Genomic DNA, 19,129 nt, shown 5'->3' with positions numbered 1-19,129 from the left:
TTTTCAAAAAATTTGAGGTTATTTTGTAAAGTAAGAAGATTAATTTTGACATGGCTAATATGACCTCAGTTATGTTAAATTTATTTGTCTTATACATGCAAAGGAACGGGGGTAGAAGAAAATTTACCAAACTTTTGACTATGATTGTCTCTGTATGGTAGAATCGTGGACTATGTTTCAACTTTCGCTTAAGCCATTGTGTATTTTAAAAATTTCCACAATGACCATGTGTTTTTACTTTTTAAAAAAGCAAAAGAAAATTTTTAAAAAATAAAACACAGGTGCTGGGTTTGTGGCTCAGCGGTAGAGCACTCATCTAGCATGTGCAAGGCCCTGGGTTTGATCCTTAGAATCACGTAAAAATAAATAAATAAAATAAAGGTATTGTGTCCAACTATAACTAAAAATAAAATAAAATTAAAAAAAAAAAAACACAGGGAAACATAACTTGAAGTTGAAGGCATGTTTGCTTTAATTTAGTTTTGTCTTAACAAATAACTAATAGGTTTGAAGTTAATATTAATTGTCTTTACATTCTTTATAAATAATCCTGGGGCAAAAATAGTATGTGAAAAAAAGGTTATTTTTGCTAGTATCTCTGAACTGTATTTGTGTTAATTAAATAATCTAGAGCTAACTAAAAATAATTTTCCCCCACAGAAACAGCATTTAAATTTAAAGCTCTAAAGAAGGTTGCACAGTTAGCAGTTATAAATAGTCTGGAAAAGGTAAGAAAACTTTTGGTATTAAAATTCTGTTTTGGGTTACAAATGTTGCTGCCTTTAGTATTTTGAATAAAAAAATCATGACTCGAGTGATAGTTTCACATTAATTTTTAGAAAGAATGCATTATAATATTTTTATGAAGAAATTAGAAGTTTGTGGCATTTACTTTATGAAGAAAAGTTCACTGCTTCATATAAACATGTTTTGTTTTTTTGTAGGCCTTTTGGAACTGGGTAGAAAATTATCCAGATGAGTTTACAAAACTTTACCAGATTCCACAGACTGATATGGCTGGTAAGGTTAACATCAATTTTGTTTTCTTTTAAATTCTTTCTTAGGAGGTGAAAACCTGTTGCTTTTCAAGTTACTTTTTAAAAAAGGAGCTTTTATATCTTCTACTATCAACTGATATCAAATAGGAAATACTGTTTTTCTCTAATATTTCTAAATTACCTCTAATCTTTTTCCTTTGAGCAGATAAAAAAATTTGAAATGAAACCTTAATCTTTAGAGTTAATTGAATAATTGATGGCTACTGTTGATGGCTGTTAGAAAGAAGCACCTTTTTTTGTGTGTTGTAAAGCCTTATTTTGTTTTTACAGATGTGTATATAAAGTAATTATACTGTTTTTACCTGTGAGGTAGGAATTCATTGGATACAGCTGCATGGCAGAGAATATAGACTCCTGGGAAATTTTTTGGTAATTTTGGTAATTCTCTTTGGGAAGGTGTCCAATTTTTGAAGGTTGGGTACATTGCAGTTTGCATAAGGCCCTGTACATTGAGACAAAACACAAGATCAGTCATTGTGAAATATCAATTTTTTTTCTAGGATGGATCAAGATAGCTCTTCTAACACATGGGAAATTTAACAGTTCTTATCTGCTTATGTGAATGAATTTGTGTAGTGGCTTAAATTAACTTCCAAGTTTATCTCTTTAAATGTGGCCTTTGGGTTTTTGGATAGTGCTAACTTTTAATGCCAGCAATTTTTTTTCTCTCATAATAATGTCATTTAATGTTTTTCATGTAGAGTGTGCAGAAAAACTCTTTGACTTGGTGGATGGTTTTGCTGAAAGCACCAAACGTAAAGCAGCAGTTTGGCCACTACAGATCATTCTCCTTATTTTATGTCCAGAAATAATCCAGGATATATCCAAGGATGTGGTTGACGAAAACAACATGAATAAGGTGCGGAGGGCATTTCCATTATGTCCATATGTGAAACAGTTTATTTTACTCAAGTAGTGTATCATTTTTATTTTATCATTATTTATATTTTGGTGGTATTGGGGATCTAACCTAGGGCTTCAGGCATGCCAGTCAAGTGTTCTACCGATAAGTTATACCCCCCAACCCTAGGTTTATCATTCTTTATAATCATTTTAGGTCTCTGTTTGTGACCTTAGTGGAAATATTCTCATACATAATTTTATTTGGAAGAGAAATAAATAATATCATTCAATGATCAAAGACTAAAAACAATCCATTGGTATTTTTCACCAGAGAAGACTAAAGAATAATTCAGTTACTTTTAAACATAGTTTCTCTAATATTCCCTTCAGGGTTTGCCCTACTGGACTTTTCTCCTCCCTCCCTCTCTCTCTCTCAATATTTTTTTAGTTGTTGATGGACCTTTATTTTATTTGTTTGTTTGTTTGTTTATTTATTTATATGTGGTGCTGAGATTTGAAACCAGTGCCTCAGACATGCCAGGCAAGTGCTCTACCACTGAGCCACAGTCCAAGCCCTGTTTTTTTTTTTTTAAAACCAGGGATTGAACCCAGGGTGCCATCACTCACTGTGCCACATCCCCAGCCCTTTTTACATTTTTTAAAAATTTGAGACAGGGCCTTGCTAAATTGCTGAGGCTGGCTTTGAACTTGCAATCCTCCTGCCTTAGTCTCTTGAGCTACTGTGATTACAGGCATGCGGCACCATGCCTGATAGACTTCGTCATTTTTATAGTATGTTGTTTGCATGTTTTTAGGAGTTTGTTCGCTTGGTGCTATTGAAATGGTCAGGAAACTCAGAACAGTTTTCACAGAGTTTTATTAGGATGGCAGACTACACATACACTTTGTATTGAAATTAGCATTATAACAGCTGGTAATTTGAAAAGAATCTTATATATATATATATTTTTTAAAGATTTGAGTTGTTAACATTTTATTTGAAGTTCAAAATGCACTAGTTTTGTAATAGACACTTTTTCCTTTATTGCCACTTTGGGAGAAATATTCTTAGCTGACTAAATATGAATGTGCTCTTACATAATTTGGCTATGGAGGAAGATGTTCAGAATCAGCTGAATGATTCACTACTTTGCAGAAACATTGGATAGGGAATTTATTAATTGAGGGGTAAATAAATGAAGTAGGAAATCCTTGAGAGCCTATGAATTTGTGATATTTCTCTTATGTCAATGTCCCAACTTTTGAGGATACCATTTTTCATACTAGATTGTTGGGAGCCCTTCAAAGTAGTTGTTTTATTTTTGTTTGTTTCTATTTATTGGTAAAGTAGAACTAGTTAAAACTACTATAAGTTCAGTAGTACTCTTAAATGAATTTAAATTTTAGTAATCACAGTTCCAGATATATCTTTCTATCAGTCATTTGTATACCTTCCATGAATTGCTCATTTTTCCATTTAATTTTTGTCTTTTATTGATTTATAGGGTGTGTATACATGTACTTGGGTTCTCTTTATAAACTAATTCATAGACTAAAACTGCAATTTCTGTGTTCAGAGCATTTGTATTTAAAATTTTGAATAGTTCTTACTACTTTTCTATTTCCTAATAGTTGGCAGCAGTTTATTTTTTCACCACACTGAATAAGAAGACCTATTTTTATTACCCCTGCCTAGGCACAGAGGCTGCTGGGGTCCCAACAAACTTTAATTTGGTCCCCTACCCATAGCAGAAATAAGAGAAAATGATATAAAAATGAAAAATGAATTAATGACAGTGACTAAAACTGGGAAGGTTTAATCTGCCTTTTCCATTCTATAGAAACATTACAGTTTTCTGGTGGCGGGAGTAGGGTACTGGAGATTTAATCCAGTGTTTGGTCTACCACAGAGCTACATCCCCAGGCTTTTTTTCTTTTTTCTTTTTTTTTCCAGACAGGGTCTCACTTAGTTACCTAGGCTAGATTTCAACTTGTGATTCTCCTGCCTCAGCCTTCCAAGTCACTTGATTATAGGCGTGTGTGTACTACTACATACAGCAAAACAGAATGGAAACAAAAAGCCAGAAAATACACTTACATATATTTAGGCAGGTTGTGCTTGCTGGCGAGATATCTTAGTATTCTGGTTCTAAGAGTTTTGTTGGCATCAGGGTTTTGGGGGCATTTTCAGCTTACATTCTCATCATGAAATAATGGCTTATAAGAAGCTGGAATGTGAATAGTTTAACAAACAAGTTAGCAGAAAATGGAGAAAAGAAAAACATTTTGGGACTTCTAATTATAAATTGGGTTCATTTACGTTTTCCTGAATCCTTATCAGAACTCCCTATTTTTCAGTCTTCTAAATTTTTGACACATGAATAAAATGATACAGTATCTTGATCTCAAGTGTTCTCACTCTCTCTCCTGCTCCTCATAGGGTAAATTATGTGAAATGATGGGTATGTTAATTACCTTGTGGTAATCACTTTATTATGTATATCTAAATATGTTATACTCATTAAATATATTAAATAATGTATTAAATATATTAAATACTCATTAAATATTTTATTTGCCAATTATATCTCAGGTAAAACTGGAAAAAAAAGTCATTCCAAATGAAAGTAAACAATAGATTATTAGCAATGAAATGATATAAATGTGTAAGAATAGAATAATAGCAATGTAATAATGTTAGGAACAGCTGTGCCTACATGTGTGTATATATATTTTAGCATTTATTTCTGTGAATGTAATTCCACATTGATAAATGTCAAAAGCAAGTTACATTCATGGAGGAAATGAAGGTTATATATATCTGTAACGTAAAAATAAAGAATTATAAAGACATACCCTTTTTCATTCAAAGATTTATACTCTAGCGCTTATCATACCTTTTTCATAATACCCTAAATTTGAAAGCAACCCAAATGCTCATTAGCTGGTGAATGGATAAACCAACTGTGATAAATTGAGATGATGGAATATTTTTTCAATAATTAAAAGTAAATACTGTGCACTGCCAGGCGTGATGGTGCAAGCTTATAATCCTAGTGTCTTGGAGGCTGAGATAGGAGGATTGCAAGTTCAAGGCCAGCTTCAGCAACTTAGCAAGACCTGTCTTGAAATAAAAAAATAAAAAGGACTGGGGTTGTAGCACCCCTGGTTTCAATTCCCGGTTAACAACAACAACAACAACAACAACAATAAAAACCCAGAAAGAAAGAAAAGGAAAATAACTGCTGCCTGGTGCAGTGACACATGTCTATAATCCCAGTTACTTGGAAGGCCAAGGCAGGAGGATTCCAAGTTCAAAGCCAGCCTGGGCAAGTCAATGAGACCGTGTCTCAAAATAAAAAGAAATAAAAGAGGCTGATGATGCAGCTCAGTGGAAGAGCACCCCTGTACCCACTTGTGGGGGGATGGGAAAGGAGAGTAACTACTGTTCACAGAACATGGATGAATCTCAAAAACATGCTAAACAAAGGAAGCCAGACAAAATGACATACTGTGTGATTTCTTTTGTTTTTGATTCCCTTTTTTCTTTCTTGTTGTTATTATTATTATTATTATTATTTTATTATTATTGGTACTGGGGAATGAACCCAGGGGTCCTTTGCTGCTGAGCTACACCCCCAGCCTTTTAAATATTATTTCTTAATTTTGAGACAGGGTTGCTTATTAGGACCTTGATAAGTTGCTGAGGTTGGCCTTGAACCTGCAGTCCTTGTTTTAGTTAGCTTTTCCACTGCTGTGACTAAAGGATCTGACCAGAACAACTGTAGAGGAAGAAGAGTTTATTTGAGGGCTCATGGTTTCAGAGGTCTTAGTCCACAGAAGGCCAGCACCATTTCTTGGGGCTCAAGTTGAGGCTGAACATCATCATGGGAGGGTGTGGTTGAGTGAAGCAGCTCACATCATGTGATCAGGAATGAGAGAGAGAGAGAGAGAGAGAGAGAGAGAGAGACACACACACACACACACTCTCTCTCTCTCTCTCCACTCTCCAGATAAAATAATATATACCCAAAGCCATGCCCCAATTCTCACCTCCTCCAGCCATACCCTACCATTTCAGTTACCACTCAGTTAATCCCTATCAGAGGATTAAATCACGGATTCTGTTAAGACTCACAACCCAATCATTTCTTCTCAGAATCTTCTTGCATCATCTTACAGGTGAGCTTTTGTGGGGCACCTCACATTCAGACCACACAGTCCTCTCTTGCCTTCTGAGTTGCTGGGGTTAATAAGCATGTGCCACTGTGCCAGGCTTTCTCTTTTTCCTCCTCCCTCTCCCTCCCCCTCCTCCTCTTCCTCCTTCTCTCCCTCCCCCTCCTCCTCTTCCTCCTTCTCTCTCCCTCTTCCTCTTCCTCCTCTCCCTCCCCCTCCTCCTCTTCCTCCTTCTCTCTCCCTCTTCCTCTTCCCCCTCCCCCACCCCACACCTTTCCTATGATTTCTTTTAAAAGAATTTCTGTAGAAGACATCTGAGGTCAAAAAATGAATCAGTGGATGCCAAGGGTGGGAGGGGAGGAAATTGACTGGAAAGGAACTCAAGGGGACTTCTTAAGGTGGTGAAAATGTTAAAGATCATGATTGTGGTTCTGATTCCATAACTTCTTTCTCAAAATTCATTGAATTGTATATTTAAAATTGCTGATGCTTATCATGATGTTTTCAAAATCACTTCACCTGGCTCAACATTTTATTTTTCCAAATTTATTTGCCAATAGACTTGTGGGTTGCTTTTTCACTTTTGGCTATTGTGAATAATGCTATTATGAACATGGGTGTAAAATTGAGACCTTTTACTTGGTATATATCAGAGGTGGAATTCCTGAATCATACGGTAATTCTATTTTTAATTTTTTGAAGAATTTCTATTTTAAAGTCATTTTTTTTCTTTCTTTTGTTTTTGGTACCAGGGGTTGAACTCAGCGGCACTTGAGTACTGAGCCACATCCCCAGCACTATTTTGTATTTTATTTGTAGACAGGGTCTCTCTGAGTTGCTTAGTGCCTTGCTAAATTGCTGAGGCTGTCTCTAAACTTGAGATTCTCCTGCCTCAGCCTCCCGAGCTGTTGGGATTACAGGTGTGTGCCACTGCGCCTGGCTTAAAGTCACTTTAAATTTTTTTTTTTTTTAGTTGAAGATGGACACAATACCTTTACTTTATTTATTTATGTGGTGCTGAGGATTCAACCCATGTACTAGGCGAGCCTCACGCGTACTAGGCGAGCACTCTACCACCAAGCCACAACCCCAGCCCCTTAAGGTCACTTTTAATAGTTTGTTCTTTTTCAATTTTATCAACCAGGGTTTGTATGTCTTATTTACTTATGTGCCAGCCCGAGGAAAACACATGGCGTATGAAAAAACACATTGAGAATTTGTATTGGATGGACCCAGAAATGGCATGCCTTCTCTCATTCATATTCCATAAGCTAGAACTCAGTCACATGGTCAAGAGAGGCTAAAAATATAAGTGACTCCTAGAACATAGTAAACATGGGTATCAAAGAATTAAGGGGATAGAGAGAGGGAGTCAAGGACATTTTTATATTGCTATCTTCCTAGAATTCCTGGTTATTTCTTTATATGAATGAAAAGTTATATACTGTAAGTACATGTTTACTTGGGAAAAAAAAATGGAGGCTGTATGTACTATAACAATTCAGGTGAAGTTTGGATAGTGGGGAGAGTTTTATAGAAGAAGTATAGACCTTTAGTTGAACTTAAATTGAGAACAGGATTTAGTGGCTGGTAGAACATGTGCTTAATATGAATAAGGCCCTGGGTTCAAACCCCAGCACTAAAAACCAACCAAACAAAAAACACAATAAAAAACAAACAAACAAACAAACAAACAAAAGTCAGATATGTGATTTGCTGTTTTCTCTCATATTGTTTTCATGTGTACGTGTGTGTGTGCGCGCGCGCGTGCGTTAGGGATCAAACCCAGGGCTTCACGCTTGCTAAGCAAATGATCTACCCCTGAGCCATAAGCCTACTCCTGTTTTACCTTCTTGATAGTGTTGTTTAATTAAAAGAAAAAATTCGGTTTTGATTGTCTCATTTATCCAGTTTTTCTTTTGTTGTCTGTGCTTTTTTTTTTTTTTATATCAAGGATGTAATGGCTGCATCTAGTGTTGTAAAAATCTTCCTGTATTTTTGTTTTTGGAGTTTTATAGTTTAAGTTGTGAAGTTTACATCTTTGCATTTTGATTTGACTTATGTTTTGTATATGGTGTAAGTGGAGGACCCAACTTCATATTTTGACCTGCATGCATACATTTTTCCTAGTACCTTTTTTTTTTAAACTATCCTTTTTCCAATGAGTGAAGGTCTTAGCACACTTGTCAAGAATTTTTTGGCCATGTGTGTGAGAGTTTTTTTCCTAAACGTTTTATTCTATTCCATTTTTCCTTATGTCTATTCTTAGGCTGGGATTACATTATTTTCTATTATTGTAGCTTTGTAATGAGTTTCGAAATCGATAAGATAGAATAAAGTCCTACAACTTTTTTTTATTCAGGGTTATTTTGGCTATTCAGAGTCACTTGAGATTCCATATGAATTTTAGGGTGGCTTTTCTATTTCTGCAAAACATGTTTATGAGATTTTGATAGGGATTGTGTGGAATCTGTAGATTGCTTTGGGAATTATTGGTACATTAACAATCCACGTACATGGGATGTCTTTGCATTTATTTGTGTTTTTGTTAATTTTTTTCAGCAACGTATTTTAGTTTTAATTATAAGAGTGTCATCTCTTTGGTTAATTCCTAAGTATTTTATTCTTTTTTTTTTGCTATTGTAAATGGAATTGTTTTTTTTATTTCCTTTGCAAATTTTTCTTTGATAATTTGTAAAATCCAACTGATTTTTGTGTATTCATTTTGTATTCTACAACTCTAGTCAAATTTGTGTATGAACTCTAAAAACTTAAAAAAAAAAAAATTTTTTTTTTTTTTGTTAGTCCTGGATCTAAGCCCCAGGCCTTGCATGTGCTAGGAAAGTACTCTGCTGCTGAGTTAAATTCCTAGTTCTTCCTTTTTGTGGGGGTCAGGCAGTACAGGGGATTGAACTCAGGGGCACTTGACTAGTGAGCCACATCCCCAGCCTTATTTTGTATTTTATTTAGAGACAGGATCTTGCTGAGTTGCTTAGCATCTCACTTTTGCTGAAACTGGCCTTGAATTCAAGATTCTCCTGCCTCAGCCTCCCAAACCCCTGGGATTACAGGCTTGCACCACTGCACCTGGCTCCTTCATATTTTTTTTTATTTTGAGACAGGGTCTTACTAAGTTGCCCAGGCTATCCTTGAACTTGTGATTGTCCTGCCTCGCCTCCTGGGTAGCTGGAATTACAGGCCTGCAGCACCATGACGAGGTGTATATGAAATCTTTAGGGATTTCTATGTATGTTATTTTGTTATTTGTAAGCAGGGTTAACTTACTCTGATGAATAGAAGTGGCAAAAGTGGGGCATCCTAATCTTTATTTTATTTATTGCTGATCTTTGGGGAAAAGCTTTTAGTCTTTTACCATTGAGTATGTTGTTATTGATTTTTTTTTTTTTTTTTAAACCATATGGCCTTTATCCTGTTGAAGACATTTCCTTCTATTCCTAGCTTGGGTGTTTTTTAAATCATGAAAAGGTGTTGAGTCTTATCAATTGCTGTTTATATCTTAATTGAGATGATAATGTAGGAATTTCCTTCATTTTATTAATGTGAAATATCACATAGATTGATTTTCATTGTTAAACCATCCTTTTGCTCCAGAAATAAGTCTCACTTGGCATATGATGTTTTAAAAAAGCTACTGAATTTTATTTGCTACTTTTTTTGACCACTTTTTTCATTGATGTTCTTCAAGGTTGCTCCTCTGTTGTTTTCTTTCAATGTCTTTGGCTTAGGCATGAGGGTAATGCTGATCTCAGAATTGCTTAGGAAGTGTTCCCTCCACTTTAATTTTTTGAAAGTACTTGAGAAGTGTTGGTGCTAATCCTTTAAGTGTACTGTAGAATTCACCAGTGAAATCATCTGGTCCTGAACTTTTCTTTTTTTAAAATTTTTTAATATTTATTTTTTATTTTAGTTTTCCGTGGACACAACATCTTTGTTTGTATGTGGTGCTGAGGATTGAACCCGGGCCACATGCATGCCAGGCAAGCGCGCTACCGCTTGAGCCACATCCCCAGCCCTGGTCCTGAACTTTTCTTAACTGGGGAGGAGACTAACTATTAGTCTCCCTAATAGTTCTAGTCATATTTTAAATTTATGAGTCAATTTTGTTAGATCGTGTATTTCTAGGAATTTTGTCCATTTTGTTCACATTATCCAATCTGTTGATGTACAATTTGTTGTATTACCCTTTTAAAATTTTTATAAAATCAGTAGTAATGCCATTACATTCATTTCTGGCTTCAGTAATTTTAGCCTGCCTTTATTTTTTCCTAATCACACTAAAATTTTGTCAATTTTATTTTATTTCAAAGAATCAGCTTTTGGCTTTGTTGTTTTTTCTCTGTTCTCTGTTTAAATTATCTTTTTGCTGATCTCTATTATTTCCTTTTTTTCTGCTAGCTTTTTACTATTTTTCAAGTTCCTTAAGATAATTGATTTGAGAGCAGAGTTTTAAAATGTGTTCACAGCTGTAGTTTTCCCTCTTACCATTACTTTCACTGCATCCTCTAAGTTTTAGTATGTTGTGCTTTATTTTTATTTGTCTCAAGATATTTTCCAATTTCCTTTTTCTTGGTTTTTTTCCTTTGATACATTTATTGTTTAAGATTGTGTTAATTTTCACGTTTTTGTGAATTTTCTAATCTTCCATTTACTGTTAGTTTCCAGTTTCATTTCCTTATTATGAGATAAGACACCTTGTATAATTTCTTTTTCTTTGAATGTATTTAAGGTTTGTTTGGGCTGGATTCAGGCCTATATTCCTGGCTACTCAGGAGATTGAGACCAGAAGATTCCGAGTTCAAAGCCAGCCTCGTTAAGTTAGTGAGACCCAGGCTGGGGCTGGGGCTCAGTGGCAGAGTGCTTGCCTAACATGGGTGAGTCACTGGGTTCAGTCCTTAGCACTGCATACAAAAATAAGCAAATAAAACAGAGGCATGCTGACTATCTACAAGCACAAAAAAAGTTAGTGAGTCCCTGTCTCAAAATAAAAAATAAAGGAGTGGGGGATGTAGCTCCATGGTGAAGTGCCTCTGAGTTCAATCTCCAGAACAAGAACAAAACAAAACAACAAAAAATGTTTGGTGGACTAACATATGGTTCATTTTGGAACATGTTCCACATACACTGAGAAGAATGTATATTTTGCTGGTGTTGGGTGAATTTAGCTTTTGATATGTTATGTCTGAGAATATGTGAAATTTTCACTTAAGAGAAAAGTTAAGGATGAGATTATCAATGAACTACAAAGAGGTGTTGAGTTCATAAAAGGGTAATTTTTTGCGGGGGCGGGGGGTAGATAGAATTTAGAGTAACAGTGTAGCCTTGGGTATATTCTTATTTAGAAGGCTAAAATGTTGAATATTGTCTGGAGTATTAGAAAAGGATGGAGCAATTTGATATTTACCAATAAAATATTTAGACATTAAAGATAATATCAAAAGGAAGATATGGTCAGCTGAATTCAGTGCTGAGTTCAGATATTTGGGAAGGATTCTTTCTTCTTCCCTTCCACCTTCCCTCCAAGATCTTGTCTAAACACATTACCACTGAACCACATTCCCAACCCAGGACTGTTTTTTTTTTTTAATACTCCTATAATAATTGGATAGAGAAAGAGAAGAGGAATTTTTTTTTTAATTTGAGGAAATTATTTAAAGAGTTAAATAATGACAACCACTTAAATTATAAAGTTGAAAACCAAAATATAAATGAGGCATTTTTATGGTATAAATATTAGAGGCCATTAATTTGTTACTTTGTTGTATAAATATGAAATAAAAAGAAACTTCATATTATCTTATTGCTCTATTTGAATTTTGTAGAAATTATTTCTGGACAGTCTACGAAAAGCACTTGCTGGCCATGGAGGAAGCAGGCAGCTGACAGAGAGTGCTGCAATTGCTTGTGTCAAACTGTGTAAAGCAAGTACTTACATCAATTGGGAAGACAACTCTGTCATTTTCCTACTGGTTCAGTCCATGGTGGTTGATCTTAAGGTATCATGCTTATTCTTTCTCTATTGTAATTTTACGAGAATAAAATTCTAGTAGAGGTATTATGAGCAAAGATAAATGCTCCAAATACTAAAGTTTGGAGTCACCTGTGGTAATAAGTTTATAGGACCTACTTTGTCATTATGTTCATCAGCCTAGATTGAGATTATGAAGAACAATGGAGTTAATCAGTTTTTAGAAGTTAACATAAATATACAGACTTGGGTTTAAGATAATGTGGAAATTTGGACCAGATAGGAACCATATGTGGTATAGTAAGATTTATATCAGATGAATGAACCACAGTATTAGTGATTTATTCTTTTTCTGGCAGTTGAAATTCCCTGTCATCTATGTGGATAATGTTGATAGTATTATTACCTACTAGTAAAAACAATATTGCATGACTATTTAAAGGCCTTTGTTTTCTATTGGGGTTTTTATAGAACCTGCTTTTTAATCCAAGTAAACCATTCTCAAGAGGCAGTCAGCCTGCGGACGTGGATCTAATGATTGATTGCCTTGTTTCTTGCTTTCGTATAAGCCCTCATAACAACCAACACTTTAAGGTAAGAGCACTGATTTTTATCCACCTATGCTTACTGATGCTAATATTTTCCTTTTTAAATGTGAAAAGACTGGAAAGATAAATAGATGTATAGTTTTATTACTGTTTCTTAATATTATATGTTGATGTTAACTTGAAGACCTTAAAAAGTTATCTATTTTTAATAAATTTTATTTTTGCTATTGTTTTGTCTTATTTTGTATTACTGGATATTTTTCTCCTAGAAATGATCTATTATTTTTTCTTTTTTTCTATAGATCTGCCTGGCTCAGAATTCACCTTCTACATTTCACTATGTACTAGTAAATTCACTCCATCGAATCATCACCAATGTAAGTCCAAAAGGTATTGCTAAATTACTTAAAACAATTTTTTCTTTTCTTTTTTGGTGTAATCCTTCTTTCTTTTTGCCCGTTTAAAGAAAGATGTTCTTGCCAGATGTGGTGGCACATGCCTGTAATCCCAGCTACTTTGGAGGCTTGAGACAGGAGAATCAAAGGTTTAAATTAAATTTTTAAATTTAAAATTTAAAAAAAAGCTGGAGATGTGGTTCAGTGGTAGGACTCTTGGGATTCAATCTCCAGGACCAAAAACAAACAACAAATAAATAAGTAAATGAAAGAAAGAAAGAAAGAAAGAAAGATGCTGTTGGTTTTCACAAAGGTTCTCAATTTAGGTGATATGTTATAGGAAGATTACTCTGAAGTGATTATGTCTAGTAATTTATATACAGTTGTATTTTTCATATTTAATCTTGATCTGAGGGCCCTTATTGAGAAAGATGAAGTTATGAGGATCTTTTTTGGAAAAAAGAGTAAACCTAAAACATGTTACTTAAATCAAAAGCCTTTCAGAATAATGCCGCTGAAAATATAATTGAGCATTTTCATTCAAAAGCTCTTCATGTATTATTTGAATACTCTTAGCTCTTTCTCAGTATTTGGTACATTTTGATTTATCACCTTACCAATTAAGTTAAAAGTAATATTGCTTATGTTGTATCCAGTATGGCACATTTATGAAATGATAAGATTATATTTGATTGTACATTTTAGTCCTTCTTAAATAAATGAAGTATTAATACGCTGTACAAGAGATATTCATAAGATAAAGCAAGTGAATTCATAAAAAGGTATTTGTGATGTGGGAACATTAAGTAGAAAGATGGTGAAACCTTACTTTATTTGGACAATGGATTTTTCAAATTCTATTCATCTAATTTTGAAATCTTGTATTTTGAAGGTTCTCAGGTATTCTTCACAGTTCCTCTTATATCCATTAATAGATATTTACATTTACTGGTCAACTTGTTCCTGTTTTCCTCCCCTCAAAAGGCTGCAGTCATTGATAACTTAGTGTATTTGTCCTATTTACAAAATACATTTTAAGACTTTCGGTGAGTTAAAAATAATTCCCCATCATTTGCTTTGAATATATTGAATTAACTAAATGTGGCCTATATTTTCTTTTAGACATTTCTGCAGGGGAAAAAATAAGTAATGGTAAAGCTAGTTAACAGTATATTTAGTTTTTCTTGATGGAGTGTTGGTAGCATTTTTGGGAGAACAGTTCTTTGTTATTCCTTGTGCATTCCAAGACATTTAGCATCTCTAGCCCTCATTTCATTAAAACCAGTTATTTCGCATCTTCTGCATTATGAACAAGAATGCCTGAGAGAATGATACCTCTCTCAGTTGAGTATCACAGATGGAAATAACATTGAATACTCTTTGTTCCAAAAGGGAAGGCTTAATTAATCTGATTGTAGATAAGGTATGTTTGTATTAAGAACTTTAAAAAAACTACTGTACTATTGCCAGTGCAATAGCCAGGACTTTTTAACCTTAAAGTTGACTTTCAGTGTCATTTAAGAAAAAAAAAAAAATTCTTTCTCTACCTCCAACCTCAAGTTTTATGTGTGACCAGAAACAAAATATTCCTTTATTGCTTTTGTCTCATAATACTAAAAATAGTTCATTTATTAGAGTGGATAGTTTATATAAATGCTTAAAATTTGAATTTAATAAACCCAAGTGTATATGTGTATGTGTTCACGCCTGCCTGTGCGTAGGTACACACACACCCACACCCACACACACACATACTCCCTCTCTCTCTCTCTTTTTGATACTCTGTGGCTAGTTACTTTAATTGTGAAATATTTTTGTCTACAATTGAATATATAGAGCACTTTCAAGCATGGACTTGGCACTGCTGTAAGTGGCTGAGCTGCTCTTTTCTGGGTTTTAAAGCATGCCTGGAGTGGTACTTCATGCATGCCTCAGTGTACTTGGTGAAAGTGATTGTGCATCCTATACTTTAATGAGTATTGCATGTGTGAGGTGGAGTGTGTCTATATCTGAGGTCAAGTTACTATGGATATATTTTTATAAAGAAACATTATTGATTAGTTTTTAAATATTAAGCATCAATGAAATTGCTTGAAAAATAATAAATAGAACTCCAAAGTGTCTTTAAATTTAGAGAGGGACACTTTGTCTTTAAAGGTTGGTACATTGGTTCTTCTTAAGGCTCTTTGGTTTGAGGCTAATAGTATAAAATTCTTTCTGGTGGAAAAGGAAATATGAAAATTTACAAAATTGACTATTATAGTCTCACCAAAGAATGTTATTAGGCATATATTTTACATCTTGAATTCATGTGAAATTTTTCTAGCTATTTGGACTCCTGATCCTAAATTGATTCATAATTTCCTTTTAAATGATTCTTGGTTCAATACACTTTATAAGTTCACTTCCATGGTTCTTAGATAGTTTACAAAATTATCACATTTTCAAATAAAAGTTTTGTGTAGAAGTATTATGGTGTTTGCAGTTTTGTTTTGCTTCTGTGAACTATACACACAATTCTTAAGCACTGTTTAGATGTAAAAAAAAAACAAAACAAAACCCATAGTTTCTTAGAAAATCGTAAAGTCGATTCACTATTTGAATTTTATTGCAATGCAAGTTTTTCAACAGTTTCTAAAATGGTACTTATTATACTGTCACCTTTTTTATTGTGATATGCCATAACAGGTGAATTAGTTTTAAGATCTGAGTTACGTACTTTATAGGTTTCCTTTATGTTAAATTACATACGTTATTGGGAAATTTAAAAAGTAGTATACACGTATATGAACCATTTCTCTCAGGTATCACTGGGACATGCAGTGGCTAGTATAGTACTTTATTTGATCTCCGCTGACATCGTCGTTAGATGATTTATTTCTGAGGTATTCAAAAATCATTTAAATAGTTTCTTGAGAAATTGCCACATAATTTGCTCATTATATAAGTATTACATATTTTTGGCAATAAACAATATTTTTAAGGAAAAAAGAATGTCTGTATTAATTGACTAGTTTCAGAAAGAACATGGAGTCACTGCTCAAAATACTAATTTTTTAAATTCTATAATGTCTAATTTTTAGTGCCTATTTTATTCAAAGTGTATCTTTTACTTTAAAATGAATGAAATAGTTTTATTATGAAAAATGAAAAGTATGAAAATTACCAAAACTTCAGCCTTAAAATTATTTTCTAGGGTATACACCTAGTACTGCAATATAGTTTGAACAGCTATGAAAAATAACACAGTAATTTGGATAGAATGTTATTATGGAATACATAATAACATTGAATACTGAAACTAAAGAGTTAGTTTCAGTTATTGGCAATATTTTTATGGGACCTGTAAGGTGAAGAGGACCCTTTACTCATTGCACTTTGTTATCATTCGGTGTTTTGTTGCTTTAAGCTGATGAACTTAAACTGTTTGAATTAGTTAATATCTGTAAATTAAGTTTCATTACTTGCTTTGGGCAAGTTAGATGACTAAATTGCTCTAAGTTTGAGAACTCCATTATATTACCAACTAAAAAACTGGCCATTTACAGAAATGAGCTTAAACAAAGAAAGAAGTGAGGGAAGAATATACGCAACCATTATTAAAAAAAAAAAAAAAAATGGACAGGGGAGGTGGTGCACGCCTGTAATCCCAGCACCTCAGGAGGCTGAGACAGAAGGGTTACAAATTCAAGGCCAGCATAGGCAATTTAGTGAAACCTTGTCTCAAAAATAAAAGGGACTGTACATGTACTTCAGTAGTAGAGTGACCCTGGGTCAATCCTCAGTACCTGCCCCTCCAAACTAATACTACTACTACTACTAATAATAAAAAAAGAAATAAATAACAACAACAACAACAACAAAACCAAAAAACTTTCCTCACAGTTTTGTAATCCCTTTGTGAGTGGAGTTCAGTATTCATATTTTATATCATAAATTGGTGTTATATTTTACTGTCCAGTAAATAGAATTGTAATTTGTAGTTTTGGTTAAGGTTAACATAACTTGATGCTAATCAAGATATTCTGAGAATTACAAGTGAAGAATTTCAGTGTTGAGACTTTAAGGATGTAAAGCTCTTAATCTCCCTTATTTACTATTTGAATATATTATCATTCTTCCATTGTTTTTTCAAAGTAGAGCTTAAAAGTTAGTTTATCTGTGTCTGTCTGTTTGTCCATCCCTGTGTGTGTGTGTGTGTGTGTGTGTGTGTGTGTGTCTGTCTGTCTGCCTGTCTCTGTGTCTGTGTGTTGTCTCCCCGCCCCCCCGCCCCCACACACCTTGGTAGTGGGGATTGAACCCAGGGATACTCTAAATTGAACTCACCAAGTTGCGCAAAGCCTCCCAAGTCACTGGGCTTTAGGCATGCACCACCATGCTTGGCTAGGCTAGAAGTCAGTATTTTAAGTCATACTGTTTCATACATATTCCTCATATATAATAAAAATTCATCCAGTCATTTTTCTAATTTAGTGATTTTCATAATTGTCATTTTTATAATATATCAATTCATTTTAAAGTAAAAATCAAGAGATATACTTTCAAATAAAATAGACATTAAAAACTAGACATCAAAGCCAGATAGATTAAATAAATAGAAAAAAATATCTACATAAAGCAACTCTTTTAAAGAATCTTAGCTGGGATCAGTTTGTCTTTGTTTATGGTGATTGTTAGTTGTTCATGTGCTGTGTCATCATTGCATATCAGTTTAAGATTGTAGGTTTATTAATGGCTTTATGTTATTTACTAATTTTATGTTGTAATTATTATTTGTAATGGTTTTTACCACATAGTCTTCAACATTGTGTTGAACCACTAATCTCTTTTAACTTTGGGAAAAATTTATACAATATATGCATGTATTTCTGAAGTGTATAAAATGTTAAACTTTGTAAAAGAAGATTGGCTACAGAATTGGTTCTCTAAAAATTTTCAAATTCATTTGGTTTTCAGTGAGAAAAAACAGTATCTGTGTACATGCTCATTATTATATTTAAAAACATGTAGGTTAGTGTTTGAGTTAAAGATATTATTTCAAAACTTTGAAAATCATGATATATGTTTGCATGATCTTAGAAAATTTTCAATGAAAGGATAAAACTTAAAGGGATAACAGAGTATACAACTCATGTAATTTTATACCTTTTCTTCCTTATGGTCTTTGTTTTTCTCTAGTCTGCATTGGATTGGTGGCCCAAAATTGATGCTGTATATTGTCACTCAGTTGAACTTCGAAACATGTTTGGCGAAACACTTCATAAAGCAGTGCAGGGTTGTGGAGCACACCCAGCAATACGAATGGCACCGGTAAGAAGTCATGAGTTTTGAATTCCAACTCCTTTCTGTTTCAGTTTTAGTGTCTTTATTTCTTTCCTTCTGTTTTGATTATTTTAGAGAATTGAATGGGTCCCTCCTTTTCTGTAAGTGTTGTAGAATGTTTTCATTGCAGTATTATTGAATACTCGTTAATAAATGTTTATTTTTCACTGTTTCAGTTAGGTGAACCTTTTCTCCTTTGTGTTTAGTTTTGTTCCCTCTTAACTTTTTGTTTTTTGTCATTTCTTTTCCTTTAAGTCTTATGAACCAAAGAATTTTGATTAGCTTCTTACTTTATGAAAACAAGTAAGGGAAGCTGACTCGTGGGTTAGAATGAATGTTTGGCATTCATCCTGAATATTTTGCATAAGAAATTAGAAATAAAATTAAACTTTTTAATTTAAAATAAAAATATTTTATTTGTTAGCAAATATACTTTGAACATTTGTAAATGATAGGCACTTTGATACTGACGTTCCGTTATGTTTAAACTTAATAAAAGCGGACATCTCAAATTAGTCTAAGAGATTATTATTCTTATGGAATTGTAAAACTCAGTGAATCAATAAAAACAGTTAATTATAGAATTGATAAGTCATTTCTTGGTATTTATGTAGAACACAAGGGCATTGTACATGGCAACTCTTGACATTGATTGGTGATGCTTTGCTTTCTGCTTATTTTCTATTCTTATTGGCTGCTATTGATCACATGATCAGATGCCAACCAGTCACTGTTTTGCATGGCAGTGGGCTTCTGTGGCTTTAAGTATGACCCATTGTGTAACTACCTCAGAATAGTCTT

The 19,129-nt window shown here is 33.6% G+C and overlaps 1 protein-coding gene across 5 annotated transcripts in view; it reads left to right on the top strand.

Moving 5' to 3' along the window:
- The window catches only part of Nf1 (neurofibromin 1), a 252,748-nt gene that overhangs the window by 66,435 nt on the left and 167,184 nt on the right, over nucleotides 1–19,129 (top strand). For all 5 annotated transcript variants that reach the window (XM_027923915.2, XM_071603262.1, XM_071603261.1 and 2 more), the window contains exons 6-12: nucleotides 661–728; nucleotides 945–1,020; nucleotides 1,760–1,917; nucleotides 11,918–12,091; nucleotides 12,535–12,657; nucleotides 12,914–12,988; nucleotides 18,185–18,316. In XM_027923915.2, coding sequence (XP_027779716.1) covers nucleotides 661–728; nucleotides 945–1,020; nucleotides 1,760–1,917; nucleotides 11,918–12,091; nucleotides 12,535–12,657; nucleotides 12,914–12,988; nucleotides 18,185–18,316 — 806 coding nt within the window. The remainder of the gene's footprint in view (nucleotides 1–660; nucleotides 729–944; nucleotides 1,021–1,759; nucleotides 1,918–11,917; nucleotides 12,092–12,534; nucleotides 12,658–12,913; nucleotides 12,989–18,184; nucleotides 18,317–19,129) is intronic.

This window comes from Marmota flaviventris, chromosome 17, assembly GCF_047511675.1.
Source record: "Marmota flaviventris isolate mMarFla1 chromosome 17, mMarFla1.hap1, whole genome shotgun sequence".
Taxonomy (NCBI): Eukaryota; Metazoa; Chordata; class Mammalia; order Rodentia; family Sciuridae; genus Marmota; species Marmota flaviventris.
The sequence above is the reverse complement of the archived record's forward strand: the minus strand, read 5'-3'. Positions and strand labels throughout refer to the sequence as shown.